At 43.1% G+C, this 14,996-nt stretch overlaps 1 protein-coding gene across 1 annotated transcript in view; it reads right to left on the bottom strand.

Moving 5' to 3' along the window:
* Window positions 1–313: 313 nt before the first annotated feature.
* Window positions 314–14,996, bottom strand: part of LOC126470710 (uncharacterized) — a 117,620-nt gene continuing 102,937 nt past the window's right edge. Inside the window, exon 2 of the mRNA XM_050098711.1 lies at window positions 314–541. Within this exon, the coding sequence (XP_049954668.1) occupies window positions 314–541 (228 nt within the window). The remainder of the gene's footprint in view (window positions 542–14,996) is intronic.

The following is a 14,996-nucleotide window of genomic DNA, read 5'->3' as shown; positions in this document are numbered from 1 at the left end:
AACCCATTTTTACGACCCCACTGTGCCATTTTATGTGATATTCGCTCGTTGTAGGCCATTTTAGGATACTTTGCTTTCTCACCGTTGCTATTATTACAGGAATTGTTATTCGCTAAATTCACAGAATTTTCCTCCTGAACGCCTTTTTTGTTTTCTTGTGTAGTCTCTCAATTGTATTAGCGTGATAGTTATTATTAATCGCTACTTGTTTCACAACTGCTAGTTCTGTGTTGCTTTCCTATTTGAGAACAGCCAGACATAATGCTTTGCGTAGGGAAGGTGGCAGGAGCAGCCCAGCATGTTCACAACTATTTTAAATAGAGCTCACCTTGGTACAGCGGGCCTTCTTGCAGAGGAAGTAGCCGTTGAGCTTGGCATTGTCGCGCTCGCTATCGATGACAAGGCCATCCGCCTTGTAGGTACACTCGTGCATTTTCGACATGCCGTCACAATGGCCGTTTTTACACGAGTAGAAGCCGGTCAGCGCTCCACACTCCGACCCGTTGTTACAGTTGAATTTTGGAAGTGATGAGGGATTAACCTGCAAAAGGGAGGAAAACATGCCATGTATTCCAACTAACAATGTCTCTTGTCAGAAGAGAAGGCTGGCGAACAGCTGTAGGCCAGGTTCACTACTGCAAGCTTAAGAAGACATTCGTAAAAGAGAAAAAAATAAATCTACATACATATCTTATGTAATATATTCAAAAGTGTTGACAAGCGAACTTCATCACACTCCACAGTACGCATATCTTGCTGCCGTCCACAACGTGGAATTTCGTTTTGTTTCGTGTAGATGCAAACCGTACAGCCGACATATTACTGGATAATACACTGAGGTGAGAAAAGTTGTGGGATACCTCCTATGTAAAATCGCTAAGTGGGTCTAAGCGTTCCATCCAGTCACCTGCAGACCAGTCTCATATGGCAGCTGAGGGCAGCAAAATGAAAGCCGACGTTTGAAATTTAACGTTTAAGAAATCGTTCCCGCAGGAGAATCATACAAACCTACAGTTGTTTGACCGCCGAACAGACTCCTGTACGGACGACATAGTTATAAATATCCCTGGCGTACAGAAATAACTGAAGGAGTTGAAAACAAGCAAGTCATCAGGTCAGGATGGTATCCCAATTCGGTTTTTCAACGAGTACTTAACTGTATTGGCCCCATACGTAGCTTGCTTTTACAGCGAATCTCTCACCCAGCGACTGGGAACAAGCGCAGGTGACTCCTGTGTATAAGAAGGGCAGAAGATCGGAACCCCCAAAAATTACAGACCAATATCCCTGACCCCGGTCTGCTGCAGAATCCTTGAACGTATACTCAGTTGGAATGGAATAAATTTCCTTGAAACCTAGCAGATTATGTCTACGAATCAGCATGGTTTTAGAAAGCATCGCTCGTACGATACTGATATACTGCAAACTATGGATGAAGGGCGACAGGCGATTTCCATATTTCTAGATTTCCGGAAAGCATTTGACACAGTGCCCGACTGCAGACTGAAAACGAGGGTACGAGCGTATGGAATAGATTCCCAAACATGTGAGCGGCTTGAAGGCTTCTTAAGTTGGTTCAAATGGCTCTGAGCACTATGGGACTTAACTTCTAAGGTCATCAGTCCCCTAGAACTTAGAACTACTTAAACCTAACTAACCTAAGGACATCACACACATCCATGCCCGAGGCAGGATTCGAACCTGCAACCGTAGCGGTCGCGCGGTTCCAGACTGTAGCGCCTGGAGCCGCTCAGCCACGCCGGCCGGAACTTCTTAAGTAATAGAATGCAGTATGTTCCCTCGACGGCGAATGTTCATCAGAGGCAAGGGCATTGGCAGGAGTGCTCCAGGAATGTGTGATAGGATCCCTAATAATCTATATATACATAAATGATTTGGCAGACAGGGTGGGCAGCAATTTGCGGCTGTTTGCTGATGATGCTGTGGTGATCGGTAAGGTGTTGAAGTTGAGTGACTGTAGGAGGATACAAGATGAATTAGACAAATTTTCTAGTCTGTGTGATGAATGGCAGATAGCTCTAAATGTAGAAAAATGTAAGTTAATGCAGATGAGTGGGAAAAACAAACCTGCACTGTTGGACTACAGCATTAGTAGTGTCCTGCTTGACACAGTTGCATTGTTTAAATATCTGAGGGTAACGTTGGAAAGCGATATGAAATGGAACAAGCACATGAGGATTGTTGTAAGAAAGGCAAATGGACGACTCGGTTTATTGGCCGAATTATAGGATGACATGCAGGTATTTCAGAAGCCGGCTGCTAGATTTGTTACCGGCAGGTTCGAATAAATGCAAGTGTTACGGAGAAGCTTCGGGAACTCAAGTGGGAATATCTGGAGGGAAGGTGACATTTTTTCGGGGAACACTGTTTAGAAAATTTAGAGAACCCGTGTCTGAAGCTGACTGCAAAACGAATCTGTTACCACCAACATACACTGCGCGTGAGGACCACGAAGATAAAATACGAGAAGTTAAGACTCATACGGAGGCGTATAGATAGTGGTTTTTTCCTCGTTCTATTTGCGAGTGGAACAGGAAAGAAATGACTAGTAGTGGTACGGGGTACCCCCCGCCACACACCGTAAGGTGCATTGTGGTCTATCGATGTTGATGTAGATGTAGAATATCGTGCTGATTGTTGTTGTTGTGGTCTTCTGTCCAGAGACTGGTTTGATGCAGCTCTCCATGCACTCTATCCTGTGCAAGCCTCTTCATCTCCGAGTAACTACTGCAACGTACATCCTTCTGAATCTGCTTAGCGTATTCATCCCTTGGTTATCCTCTACGACTTTTACCCTCCACGGCTCCTTCTAATACCAAATTGGTGATCCCTTGAGGCCTCAGTTCCTACCAACCGCTCCCTTCTTTTAGTCACGTTGTGCCACAAATTCTTCTACTCCCCAATTCTATTCAGTACTTCCCTATTAGTTGCGTGATCTAACCATCAAATCTTCTGCATTCATCTGTAGCATCACATTTCTAAAGCTTCTATTCTCTTCTTGTCTGAATTATTTATAATCCATGTTTCACTTCCGTAGATGGCTGCTCTCCGTACAAATACCTTCAGAAAAGACTTAGTAACACTTAAATCTATGCTCTATGTTAATACATTTCTCTTCTTCAGAAACGCTTTCCTTGTCATGGCCAGTCTACATTTTGTGTCCTCTCTACTTGAGCCATCATCAGTTATTTTGCTTCCTAAACAGCAAAACTCATCTACTACTTCTAGTGCCTCATTTCCTTATCTAATTCCCTCAGCATCGCACTATTTAATTCGACTACATTCCATTATCCGCGTCTTGCTTTTGTTGATGTTCACCTCACATCCTCATTGCAAGACAGTGTCCATTCCGTTCAGCTGCTCTTGCAGGTCCACTGCTGTCTCTCACAGATACACCTCCTAATATCGTATCGGACCTCGTTTTGCCCGGCGCAGTGCGGCAACTGGACTTGGCATGGACACAACAATTCGCTGGAAGTCCCCTGCAGACATACTGAGACAAGCTGCCTCTATAGATGTCCATAATGTCGAAAGTACTGCCGGTCCAGAATTTTGTGCACAAACAGATATCTCAATAATGTCTCATAAATGTTCGATGGAGTACATATCGGGCGATCTGGGTGATTGAATTATTCGCTCGAAAGTTCCAGAATGTTCTTCAAGCCAATCGCGAACAATTGTGGCCCTGTAACATGGCGCATTGCCATCTATAAAAATTCCATCGTTAGTTGGGTTCATGAAGCCCATGAATGGCTGAAAATGGTCTGCAAGTAGCCGAACATAACCAAGGACCCAGTGCATTCCATGTAAGCCCATGCCACACCATTATAGAGCCACCACGAGCTTACACAGTGCTTTGTTGACAACCTCGATCCATGGCTTCGTGGGATCTGCGACACACTCGAACCCTACCATCAGCTCTTACCAACTGAAAACGGAACTAATCCGACCAGGCCACGGTTTTACAGTCGTCTATGCCCAACAGACATGGTCACGAGCCCAGGCGATGCCGTGCTGTTAGCAAAGGTGGTACTCGCGTCGGTCGCCTGCTCCCGTAGCCCATTAACGTCATATTTCGCCGCACTGTCCTAATGGATTCGTTCGTCGAACGTGCCACATCGATTTCTGCGGTTATTTCATGCAATGTTGCTTGTCTTTTAGCCCTGACAGCTCTTTGCAAACGCCGTTGCTCTCTGTCGTTAAGTGAAGGCTTTCGGCCACTGCATTGTCCGTTGTTAGAGGTATTGCCTGAAATTTGGTATTATCGGCATATCCTTGACACTGTGGATCTCCAAATATAGAATTCCCTAACGATATTCGAAATGAAATGTCCCATGGGTCTAGCTCCAACTACCATCCACGTTCAAAGTGTAATTTCCATCGTGCGGCCATAATCACGCCGCAAACCTTTTCACAGGAATCACCTGAGTACAAATGACAGGCCCGGCAATGCACTGCCCTTTTATACCCTGTGTACGCGATGCTACCGCCATCTGTATATGTGGTTTACGCTATTCCATGACCTTTGTCACATCAGTGTAAACGTCTGTAGCCCAATGTGAGCAGCTCGTGGCTTGGGGAATGGGTGTGTGTGTTGTCCTCATCAGCATCTGATCATCACCGGCGCGCAAGACACTGAAGTGGAGCCAAATAAAAAGACTTACACCAATCGGTCCAGCTCCCCTTGAGGGGACTTCCGGACAAAAATGCCATACGCACATGTGATTTCTGTAGAAGCAAGAAAGTTCATCTGAACAGAGGTACGCACGAAAGAACACAAAATTAGAAAGCCTACTGGAGTGAGAGATAAAGCACGTCTGCATTGGAGCATAATATGATAACCACATGCAGTCAGACTAAGAAACTGTTTACTGCACTACGATTAGTGGGGAATATGCTTATATTGTGAGACAGGTTTTGTTACTACTGCGCTTATTGGAGCGTCATCTGACCATCTAATCACACCGCAAGGAAAAAAAATAGTACGCCAGGAAAGACGACGTCAATTTTGATCCGACGACGACATATGCCATCGGGGGATTGTTGATGTACTGATAATGATTTCAACGTCGTCCGCCAACAGATAGCGTTGTAGCATAGCTACGAGGGAGCCATCTGTGTACAGCCTGCAATAGGGAATGCTCATAGCCAGAAGGCTCAGTGTGGTGCAAACGTGTGAACCAAGCAGACAACCATGTCACAGAGACACACTTGTGCTTCCTACACCCAACGGAGCGAGTTTGATAGGAGTCAAATTGTTTATTTATTGTTCCGTGGGACCAAATTAAGGAGAAGTCTCCATGGTCATGGAACGAGTCAATACATGAAATTATAACACGATATTAGAAACTGATAAAATGATATATAAATAAACATATTCAGGTGACAAGTCGTAAGTTTAAATGAAGAAAATCAACAATGTAACACTGGAATTTGCTTAATTTTTTAGCTCTTCCAGGAGCTCCTCGACAGAGTAGAAGGAGTGAGCCATGAGAAAACTCTTCAGTTTAGACTTAAAAGAGTTTGGGCTACTGCTAAGATTTTTGAGTTCTTGTGGTAGCTTATTGAAAATGGATGCAGCAGAATACTGCACTCCTTTCTGCACAAGAGTCAAGGAAGTGCAATCTACATGCAGATTTGATTTCTGCCTAGTATTAACTGAGTGAAAGCTGCTAACTCTTGGGAATAGGCTAATATTGCTAACAACAGACGACATTAAACAAAATATATACTGTGAGGGCAATGTCAGAATTCCCAGATTTTTGAATAGGGGTCGACATAAGGTTCTCGAACTTACACCACATATAGCTCGAACAGCCCGTTTTTCAGCCAAAAATACTATTTTTGAATCAGAAGAATTACCCCAAAAAATAATACCATACAACATAAGCGTATGAAAATATGCGAAGTAGACTACTTTTCGTGTTGAAGTGTCACTTATTTCAGATACTGTTCTAATGGTAAATAAAGCAGCATTTAGCTTCTGAACACGATCCTGGACATGGGCTTTCCACAACAGCTTACTATCTATCCGAACGCCTAGGATCTTGAACTGTTCCGTCTCGCTTATAAAATGCCTATTCTATCTGATCAAAACATCGGTTCTTGTTGAATTGTGAGTTAGAACTCCTTCCTAGTGGCAGAAGGGTCCTTTCGGAGAATTGCCACTCAAGTTGGACGAGCTACGTAAGTTGTGAGACGATGCTGGTATCAGTGGTCATGGAAAGTTCAGTTACTCAGTTGCAACTGTTCACTATCCCGCATGGAACGGTTCGGCTCTGCTACTGACTGTTTTCGTCTTTGACCGTTTCCTCGCGTCTCTCCGTTCAGACTGTCAACAGAACATTTCTCACAACGAGCTACCGCTGATAGAGCAGAGGGAACAGGCTCTTGTGAGCGCCCTCTAAAAGTTTGTTCGTGGAGATTCTTTACTGCATTACAGCATTGGATACAGCAACCGTGAATGTCAAACATTTTAGAAACAGTACGAAATGGAATTAACCACGTAGGGGCTTTAGAAAGTAAGTTACAAATGTCATCCACGTTAAGACTACTGCGCAACGGGAGTGTCGCATTGTCAGTAGGGTAGGCAAAACATCAAAGCTGTACGTAGATTCATCGTGACACTCTTGTTGTCGATGTACCAAATGCAGTATCGCTCCCAGTCGCAGAAAAACGGTCCCAACAATATGACCAGGACCATATGGACGTGGGTGATGTTGATTTATTTTATTTTATTTACACGTCAACTTCCGTAGGATCAAATTGAGGAGCAAATCTCCAATGACATGGAACGTGTCAATATATGAAATTACAAAATAATAGTAATAACAGATAAAAATAAATGTTCATGAACCTGAAAAAAGTCAGTCCACAAGTTTAAGTAAACGCTAACAGCAATACAATAAGAATCAGCTTAACTTTTCAAGGAACTTCTCGACAGAATAGGAGTGACCCATGAGAAAACTCTTCAGTTGCGATTTGAAAGCTCGTGGATTACTCCTAAGATTTTTGAATTCGAGTGGCAGCTTATTGAAAATGGATGCAGCAGTATACTGCACACCTTTTTGCACAAGAGTTAAGGAAGTCCGATCCAAATGCAGGTTTGATTTCTGCCGAGTATTAACCGAGTGAATGATGCTTATTCTTGGGAATAAACTAATATTGGTAACAAGAAACGACAATAAGGAATATACATACTGAGAAGCCAATGTCAAAATACCCAGATTCGTGAACAGAGGTCGACAAGAGGCTCGTGAACTTACACCACGTATTCCCCGAACCGCCCGTTTCTGAGCCAAAAATATCCTTGTAGATTGGGAAGAGTTACCCCAAAATATAATACCATACGACATAAGCGAATGAAAATAAAGTAGACTAATATTCGCGTCGAAGTATCACTCACTTTTGATACCGTTCGAATAGTAATAATGGCAGTATTAAGTCTTTGAACAAGATCCTGAAGTGGGCTTTCCACGACAGCTTACTATCTGTCTGAACACCTAGAAATTTGGACTGTTATGTTTCACTAATCATATGCCCGTTCTGTGAAATTAAAACGTCAGGTTTTGTTGAGCTGTGTGTTAGAAACTGTAAAAACTGATTCTGACTGTGATTTAACGTTAGTTTTTATTTTCTATAAGCCATGAACTGAGGTCATGTACTGCACTATTTGAAACCGAGACAATGTTGCACACAACATCCTTTACTACCAAGCTAGTGTCATCAGCAAACAGAAATATTTTAGAGTTACCCGTAATACTAGAAGGCATGTCATTTATATAAATAAGGAACAGGAGCGGCCCCAACACTGATCCCTGGGAAGTTTAGATCTTGCATCATGTTATTTCCATATTTTCGGCAAGCTGAAAGCGCATCTGCGAGGTAAGAGATTTTCCGACAGTGAGTACGTTAAAATGGACGTTCTCGAATGGCTACGTGACAAAGGAGCAGATTTCTATAATCGAGGAACTGAACAACAGGTAGGACCCTTCGACCGTTGTTTACAGAGACTCGGTGCCTATGTTGAAAAATAGTGTCATTTATCTGTGTCACTTTTAAATGTAGTGCAACATTCAACAAAACTGACCTGCCCTGGCACAATAACGTGTAAGTTATATTTGGAATTCTCGTCGTAGGAACGGAGCTACCGGACGCCAAGGCCGAACACCATTTTACACCCAAAGTACGGCAGCGAATAAGGTGCTCACAAATTCCACGACATCCACTATTCATACGACTTGTGCTGCAGCTGTCTACGTTTCAAAAAATGGTTCAAATGGCCCTGAGTACTATGGGACTTAACATCTGAGGTCATCAGTCCCCTAGACTTAGAATTACTTAACCCTAACTAACCTAAGGACATCACACACATCCATGCCCTAGGCAGATTTCGAAACTGCGACCGTAGCAGCAGCGCGGTTCCGGAGTGAAGCGCCTAGAACCGCTCGGTCACAACGGCATCGAGTTTAAGTGTGGGTCTACGTAGTTTATCTACAGAAAAATGTTTGAAATTCATTTAGTTTCCTAAGAATTACGTATATTTACTATCATGTAAGAGTTTGCGATGGAACGATTCTTTGCAAAGCAAGTGTAATCGAATTTGCGATTCTAAAAATTGCTTCCCAACTATTCATAAATTTCCCGTAAATGAAAAAGCGATCGCAAAATTACTATGCAAAACTGCTGACATAGACCTCTTTCTAAATAACTGTTCGTGAAGTTCACTATTCAAAACCAATTTATTCTATGAATAGTATTACGTCAATGCATTCCTACACCACTGAAACAATGACGTTGCGATCTGCTACCGCAGTGAACGTTCCCCACTCATATACGTGTCCGTCTCCATCTGGCTAGAACCGTTCCCCCAACCAATTAACAGTTTAATGTTCCCATTGCAGCACGGCCATGCCACCTCTTTCATCGCAAATGCATTGTACTGCTCAATGTCTCACGGCCGACAAGATAAACGTTTATAGGAACAACAATAATAGTTTATCTAACGTAATTAACTGCTTAATTACAAACTAAATTTTGTTCAGCAGAAAATGTAACGGTTGGTTGGTTGTTTTGGGGAAGGAGACCAGACAGCGTGGTCATCGGTCTCATCGGATTAGGGAAGGATGGCGAACGAAGTCGGCCGTGCCCTTTCAGAGGAACCATCCCGGAATTTGCCTGGAGTGATTTAGGGAAATCACGGAAAACCTAAATCAGGATGGCCGGACGCGGGATTGAACCGTCGTCCTCCCGAATGCGAGTCCAGTGTCTAACCACTGCGCCACCTCGCTCGGTAAAATGTAACGTATTGCCCATGTCACAAGTAGGTCATGTATGAGAAATTTACAACACTGCGCTATATACAATATTAACAAGAAATTAAATTACTTACGCCCGTAGAAGACATGTATTCGTAAATTGCGAATACGATTAGACATCAACTGTACCGTTTATTAGTTATTTATTATTGCGCCGGATCGCAACTCGAAACCAGATTTCCCGATTGACATGAGAGGTTGCCTTAACCATTCTGATTACCCATGCACGTTTCGCCGGTCGACCCCAACCACCATATTTTACCGTGTCCTGTAATCGCTCACTATCTCTGATTCCCGCGCAGGGAGAGATTTCATTATTATTGTTGCGCGCCTATCTATCCAAGTAATACAGTTTTGCAGTGTCTTTATATTAATATGCAGTGTCGTTCAGATCTACATCTACATACAGATTTCTCAAGCCACCGTACGGTGCGTGGCGGGGTATACACCGTACCACTACTTGTCATTTCCTTTCCTGTTCCAGTCGCAAACAGAGCGAGGCAAAAACGACTATCTAAACACCTCCGTATGAGCCTCAGTTTCTCGTATCTTATCTTCGTGGTCCTTACGTGAAATGTATGTTGGTGGCAGTTTAATAGTTCGTCAGTCAGTTCTCTAAATTTTAACAGTAGTGTTCTTCGAAAGGAACGTCACGTTCGCTCCAGGGAGTCCCACTAGTGTTCCCGAAGCATCTGCGTCACACTTACATGCTGTTTAAAACTACCGGTAACAAATGTAACAGCCGTCCTTTGAATTGCTTCGATGCCTTCCTTTAATCCGACTTGGTGCGGATCCCAACCACTCGAGCAGTACTCAAGAACAGGCCACACTAGCGTCTTATATGCGGTCTCCTTTACAGATCAGCCACACTTTCCCAAAATTCTCCCAATAAACCGAAGCCGACCATTCGCCTTCACTACCACAATCATCATGTGCTCGTTCAATTTCATATCGCTTTGCAATGTTAAAAAAATGGGTCAAATGGCTCTAGGCACTATGGGACTTAACATCGGTCATCAGTCCCCTGGATTTAGAACTACTTAAACCTAAGGACACACACACATCCATGCCCGAGGCAGGATTAGAACTTGCGACCGTAGCAGCCGCGTGGTTCCGGACTGAAGCGCCTAGAACCGCCCGGCCACCGCGGCCGGTTGCAATGTTAAGCCCAGATAATTAAACGGCGTGGCTGTGTCGAGAGCAGGACACCACTATTGCTGTATCCGAACATTACGGGTTTGCTTTTGCTACTCATCCACATTAACTTACATTTAAAACTAGCTGCCATTCACCACACAGACTAGAAAATTTGTCTAAGTCGTATTGTATCCCCCTACAGTCACTCAACGACGACCTCTTACCAAACACCAGAGGATCATCAGCAAACAGCTGCAAATTGCAACTCACCATGTCTGCCAAATAATTTATGTATGTAGAGAGTAATAGCGATTCTATGACAGTTCCGTGGGGCACTCCTGACGATACCCATTGTCTCTGATGAACATTCGCCGTCGAGGACAGCATACTGCGTTCTATTACTTAAGAAGTCTTCGAGAAACTCTCATATCTCGGAATTTATTCCGTATGCTCGCACCCTCATTTACAGTCTGCAGAGGGCACCGTGTCAAATGCTTTCCGGAAATCTAGAAAGATGGAATCTGCCTGTTGCCCCTCATCCATTGATAGCAGTATATCAAGTGAGAAATGGGTAAGCTCAGTTTCGCGTAAGCGATGCTTTCTCATACGGTGCTAATTCGTGAACATAGCTTCTCGGCCTCAAGAAAATTTATACTAATCGAAGGGAGAATATGTTTAAGGATTCTGCAGCAAACCGATGTCAGGGATATTGGTCTGTAATTTTGCGGGTCCGTTCTTTTACCCTTCTTATATACCTGCGCTTTTTTTTGCGCTGGGTGAGAAATTCGCGGTAAATGCAAGCTCCACGTCTGAAGGAGCAGACACTGTAGACGATCTACGGCTGCATGAAATAGAAGAGAAGAATTCGAAAATTATGAATACATTAGACATCAGCTGTACAATTGATAAGTGACACATAAAAATTTGTCCCATACCAGAACTCTAACCCGGATTTATCGTTTAACACTTAACTTCGGCTATCCGTGCATGTGTCCAGTACCGACCCAGACCTCTGTATGTCACTGCGTCCACGTCCTGCATTCATACACAGTATATGATTCCAGCACAGGGAGAGACATTATTACTGTCGCGATCTATAAAGTGGTATATAATACAGTTTTTTTTATTTGATAGTGTCTAGTACTATGCAATGTGCCTAAGACGTGGCGTGCCGCGGTTGTCTAGTGGTTCTAGGCGCGCAGTCCGGAACCGCGCGACTGCTACGGTCGCAGGTTCGAATCCTGCCTCGGGCATGGATGTGTGTAATATCCTTAGGTTAGTTAGGTTTAAGTAGTTCTAAGTTCTAGGGGACTGATGACCACAGATGTTAAGTCCCATGGTGCTCAGAGCCATTTTGAACCTAAGACGTGCATGCATGTCTGTAGAGCGTTGCATATTACTATACAGATACAGTAAAACACAGGCATTGCAGATTTCTATTAAGATTAGATTAGATTTTCGTTCCATAGATCCGTGCTGAGGAGATCCTCGTGGATGTAGAACATGTCTTTTTTTTTAAGCTGAAATAACAATACTAATAGTACGAATATGTACAATACATCATTTGTTTCTATTAAAAAATTCGTCAATGGAGTAGAAGGAGTTGGCCACTAGGAAGTCTTTCAGGCTCCTTTTAAACTGATCTTTATTTGTAACTAAATTTTTTATGTTTGCTGGAAAAATATTGAAGATAAGTGTTCCTGAGTAGTGGACCCCTTTTTGAACTAAAGTAAGCGCTTTTAAGTCCTTGTGCAGATCATTTTTGTTCCTGGTATTGTATGTATGAACTGAGCTGTTTGTTGGAAAAAGAGATATATTATTTAATACAAATTTCATTAAGGAGTAAATATACTGAGAGGCAGTAGTTAGTATACCCAGTTCTTTGAAGAGGTTTCTACAGGACGTCCGTGAATTTACTCCACAAATAATACGTATTACACGCTTTTGGACTCTGAAAACTTTTGACTTGAAGAGTTACCCCAAAATATTATACCATACGACATTATGGAATGAAAGTAGGCAAAGTATGCAAGTATGCCAAGACAGGCCACAGCGACGATAGTATCATCGTCTCTCACTGCTCGGGAAACGTAGAAGTCTTCGAGCACTGAGGGACGTAGAAATAGTGATATATGAAAGTTTGACTCAGTCCCGAATGGATGGCCTAAGCGTTTAAGGTGATTTCTCTGGTAATGCGGCAAGTCCAGGCTCAAGTGACAGTCCGGCACAGATTTTCGTGTGTCACTAATAAATTGTACAGTTGATAACTAGACGTACTATTTGCCAATACAACTCTTCTGTTTCACTCAGCTGCAGATTGTCTGCAGTGTCTGTTCTTTCAGACGCAGATGCATGTCTGGAGAACATTACATGTTACTGCATTACGATATGACACTACAAAATTGCATTACGTCTGCTGCTCTAGTGTTTTGACTAAATGGACGTTTATAGCTTTCTTGCCTGTTCATATTCGCTTTCCTTTCACAAATAACCTTCACTCCACATTATAAGAGTGGCTCAATGCACCTAGTGTTGAAGATGTGAACCCACGAGAGATTTGTTTATATCTGATAGTAAAATATGATGAATTACTGCGATTCAGTTATATTTCGTATTCGGATTACAAATGTGACGACGAAGGATGCGGACATTTCAGACAGCGTTCTGGTCTGTGGGATAAATTCGTTTTTTTGTAAATTGGTTGCGTGAGGAAAGAGTGTTCGTGGAATGGCGTGCAGAGCGCCCCAGGAGGCGGGGAGGCGGCCGTCCCGCGAGTGCGCCGCCACTGCCTCTCCGCACGGTTTCCTATTACCACTCGAGGCCAGCCACTGCTCCCCTCTACCGCTTCGACTACATTTCCTCTAATTGCCCCATGTAGTAGACACAACACAAAGGCCTGCACGCAGCATCCGAGAGAAACAAAATGGCATTTTCCATTAAGGTTGCCAACCCGCCCAGGCTTCCCACGGGTGGAACTAATCGTAAGTAGGCTATCCACGGCCGGACGACTTCCTGGTATAGTGGTAATAAATTATGTACTCAGACCTTTCTCGTCACTCAGTCTGTCTATTAGTGGAAACTGTATCAAAATCCCTACAGTAGTTCGTGAGCTTAGTCTTCACATACGCACAGAGAAACGGAGCGGCGATTTAAATTATAATATCTAGTGACAGATATGTCCCAAATCCTAATAAATATGAGACAGATAACTCTACACTAGAGTTGTAAAAGTACCGTAGGCCACTGTAGACTACCAGAGATAAGTGTAGACTACAGCAGTTTCCCTAGTAGACATGGTCAGTTAAGATCGTTACTGCATTACTTTTACGTTAGGTATGTAGCATACCTGTCGAGCGTTATCTCATTTGGAACAACTCGTTTGCGTGTGCGGTCAGTGTCTTAGTAGATTCCACTAAAAACCGGAAGTGGTGAACAGCTTAGAAACTGTGTAAGGCCATATACAGGGTGTTACAAAAAGGTACGGCCAAACTTTCAGGAAACATTCCTCACACACAAATAAAGAAAAGATGTTATGTGGACATGTGTCCGGAAACGCTTAATTACCATGTTAGAGCTCATTTTAGTTTCGTCAGTATGTACTGTACTTCCTCGATTCACCGCCATGATTTCATACATGATACACTACCTGTGCTGCTATAACGTGTGCCTTTACAAGTACGACACAACATGTGGTTCATGCACGATGGAGCTCCTGCACATTTCAGTCGAAGTGTCCGTACGCTTCTCAACAACAGATTCGGTGACCGATGGATTGGTAGAGGCGGACCAATTCCATGGCCTCCACGCTCTCCTGACCTCAACCCTCTTGACTTTCATTTATGGGGGCATTTGAAAGCTCTTGTCTACGCAACCCCGGACCAAATGTAGAGACTCTTCGTGCTCGTATTGTGGACGGCTGTGATACAATACGTCATTCTCCAGGGCTGCATCAGCGCATCAGGGATTCCATGCGACGGAGGGTGGATGCATGTATCCTCGCTAACGGAGGACATTTTGAACATTTCCTGTAACAAAGTGTTTGAAGTCACGCTGGTACGCTCTGTTGCTGTGTGTTTCCATTCCATGATTGATGTGATTTGAAGAGAAGTAATAAAATGAGCTCTAACATGGAAAGTAAGCGTTTCCGGACACATGACCACATAACATATTTTCTTTCTTTGTGTGTGAGGAATGTTTCCTGAAAGTTTGGCCGTACCTTTTTGTAACACCCTGTATAGGGCCGTGTAGCCTAAAGAACGTTTTTGTTCTACATATCTCTGTCCATGTGTGTTACTTAAAAATAAACATCATTTATAGCAAAACTGAATTTGTCAATGTTTAATTTATGCTTTATTCGAATTTTTTTGTGAAAAGAGGAATTTTGCAGCAAAAATAAAAAAAACTATACAGATTTATGAGGTAGCACTGGAAAATGTTATTTCCATAAAAAAGGGGAAAAGAAAAGAAAACGCAAGCAGTCGTCGGCTCCCAGTTTCTCTCGCCTACATTCAGTAATGTTTC

Source organism: Schistocerca serialis, chromosome 3, assembly GCF_023864345.2.
Source record: "Schistocerca serialis cubense isolate TAMUIC-IGC-003099 chromosome 3, iqSchSeri2.2, whole genome shotgun sequence".
Lineage (NCBI taxonomy): Eukaryota > Metazoa > Arthropoda > Insecta > Orthoptera > Acrididae > Schistocerca > Schistocerca serialis.
The sequence above is the reverse complement of the archived record's forward strand: the minus strand, read 5'-3'. Positions and strand labels throughout refer to the sequence as shown.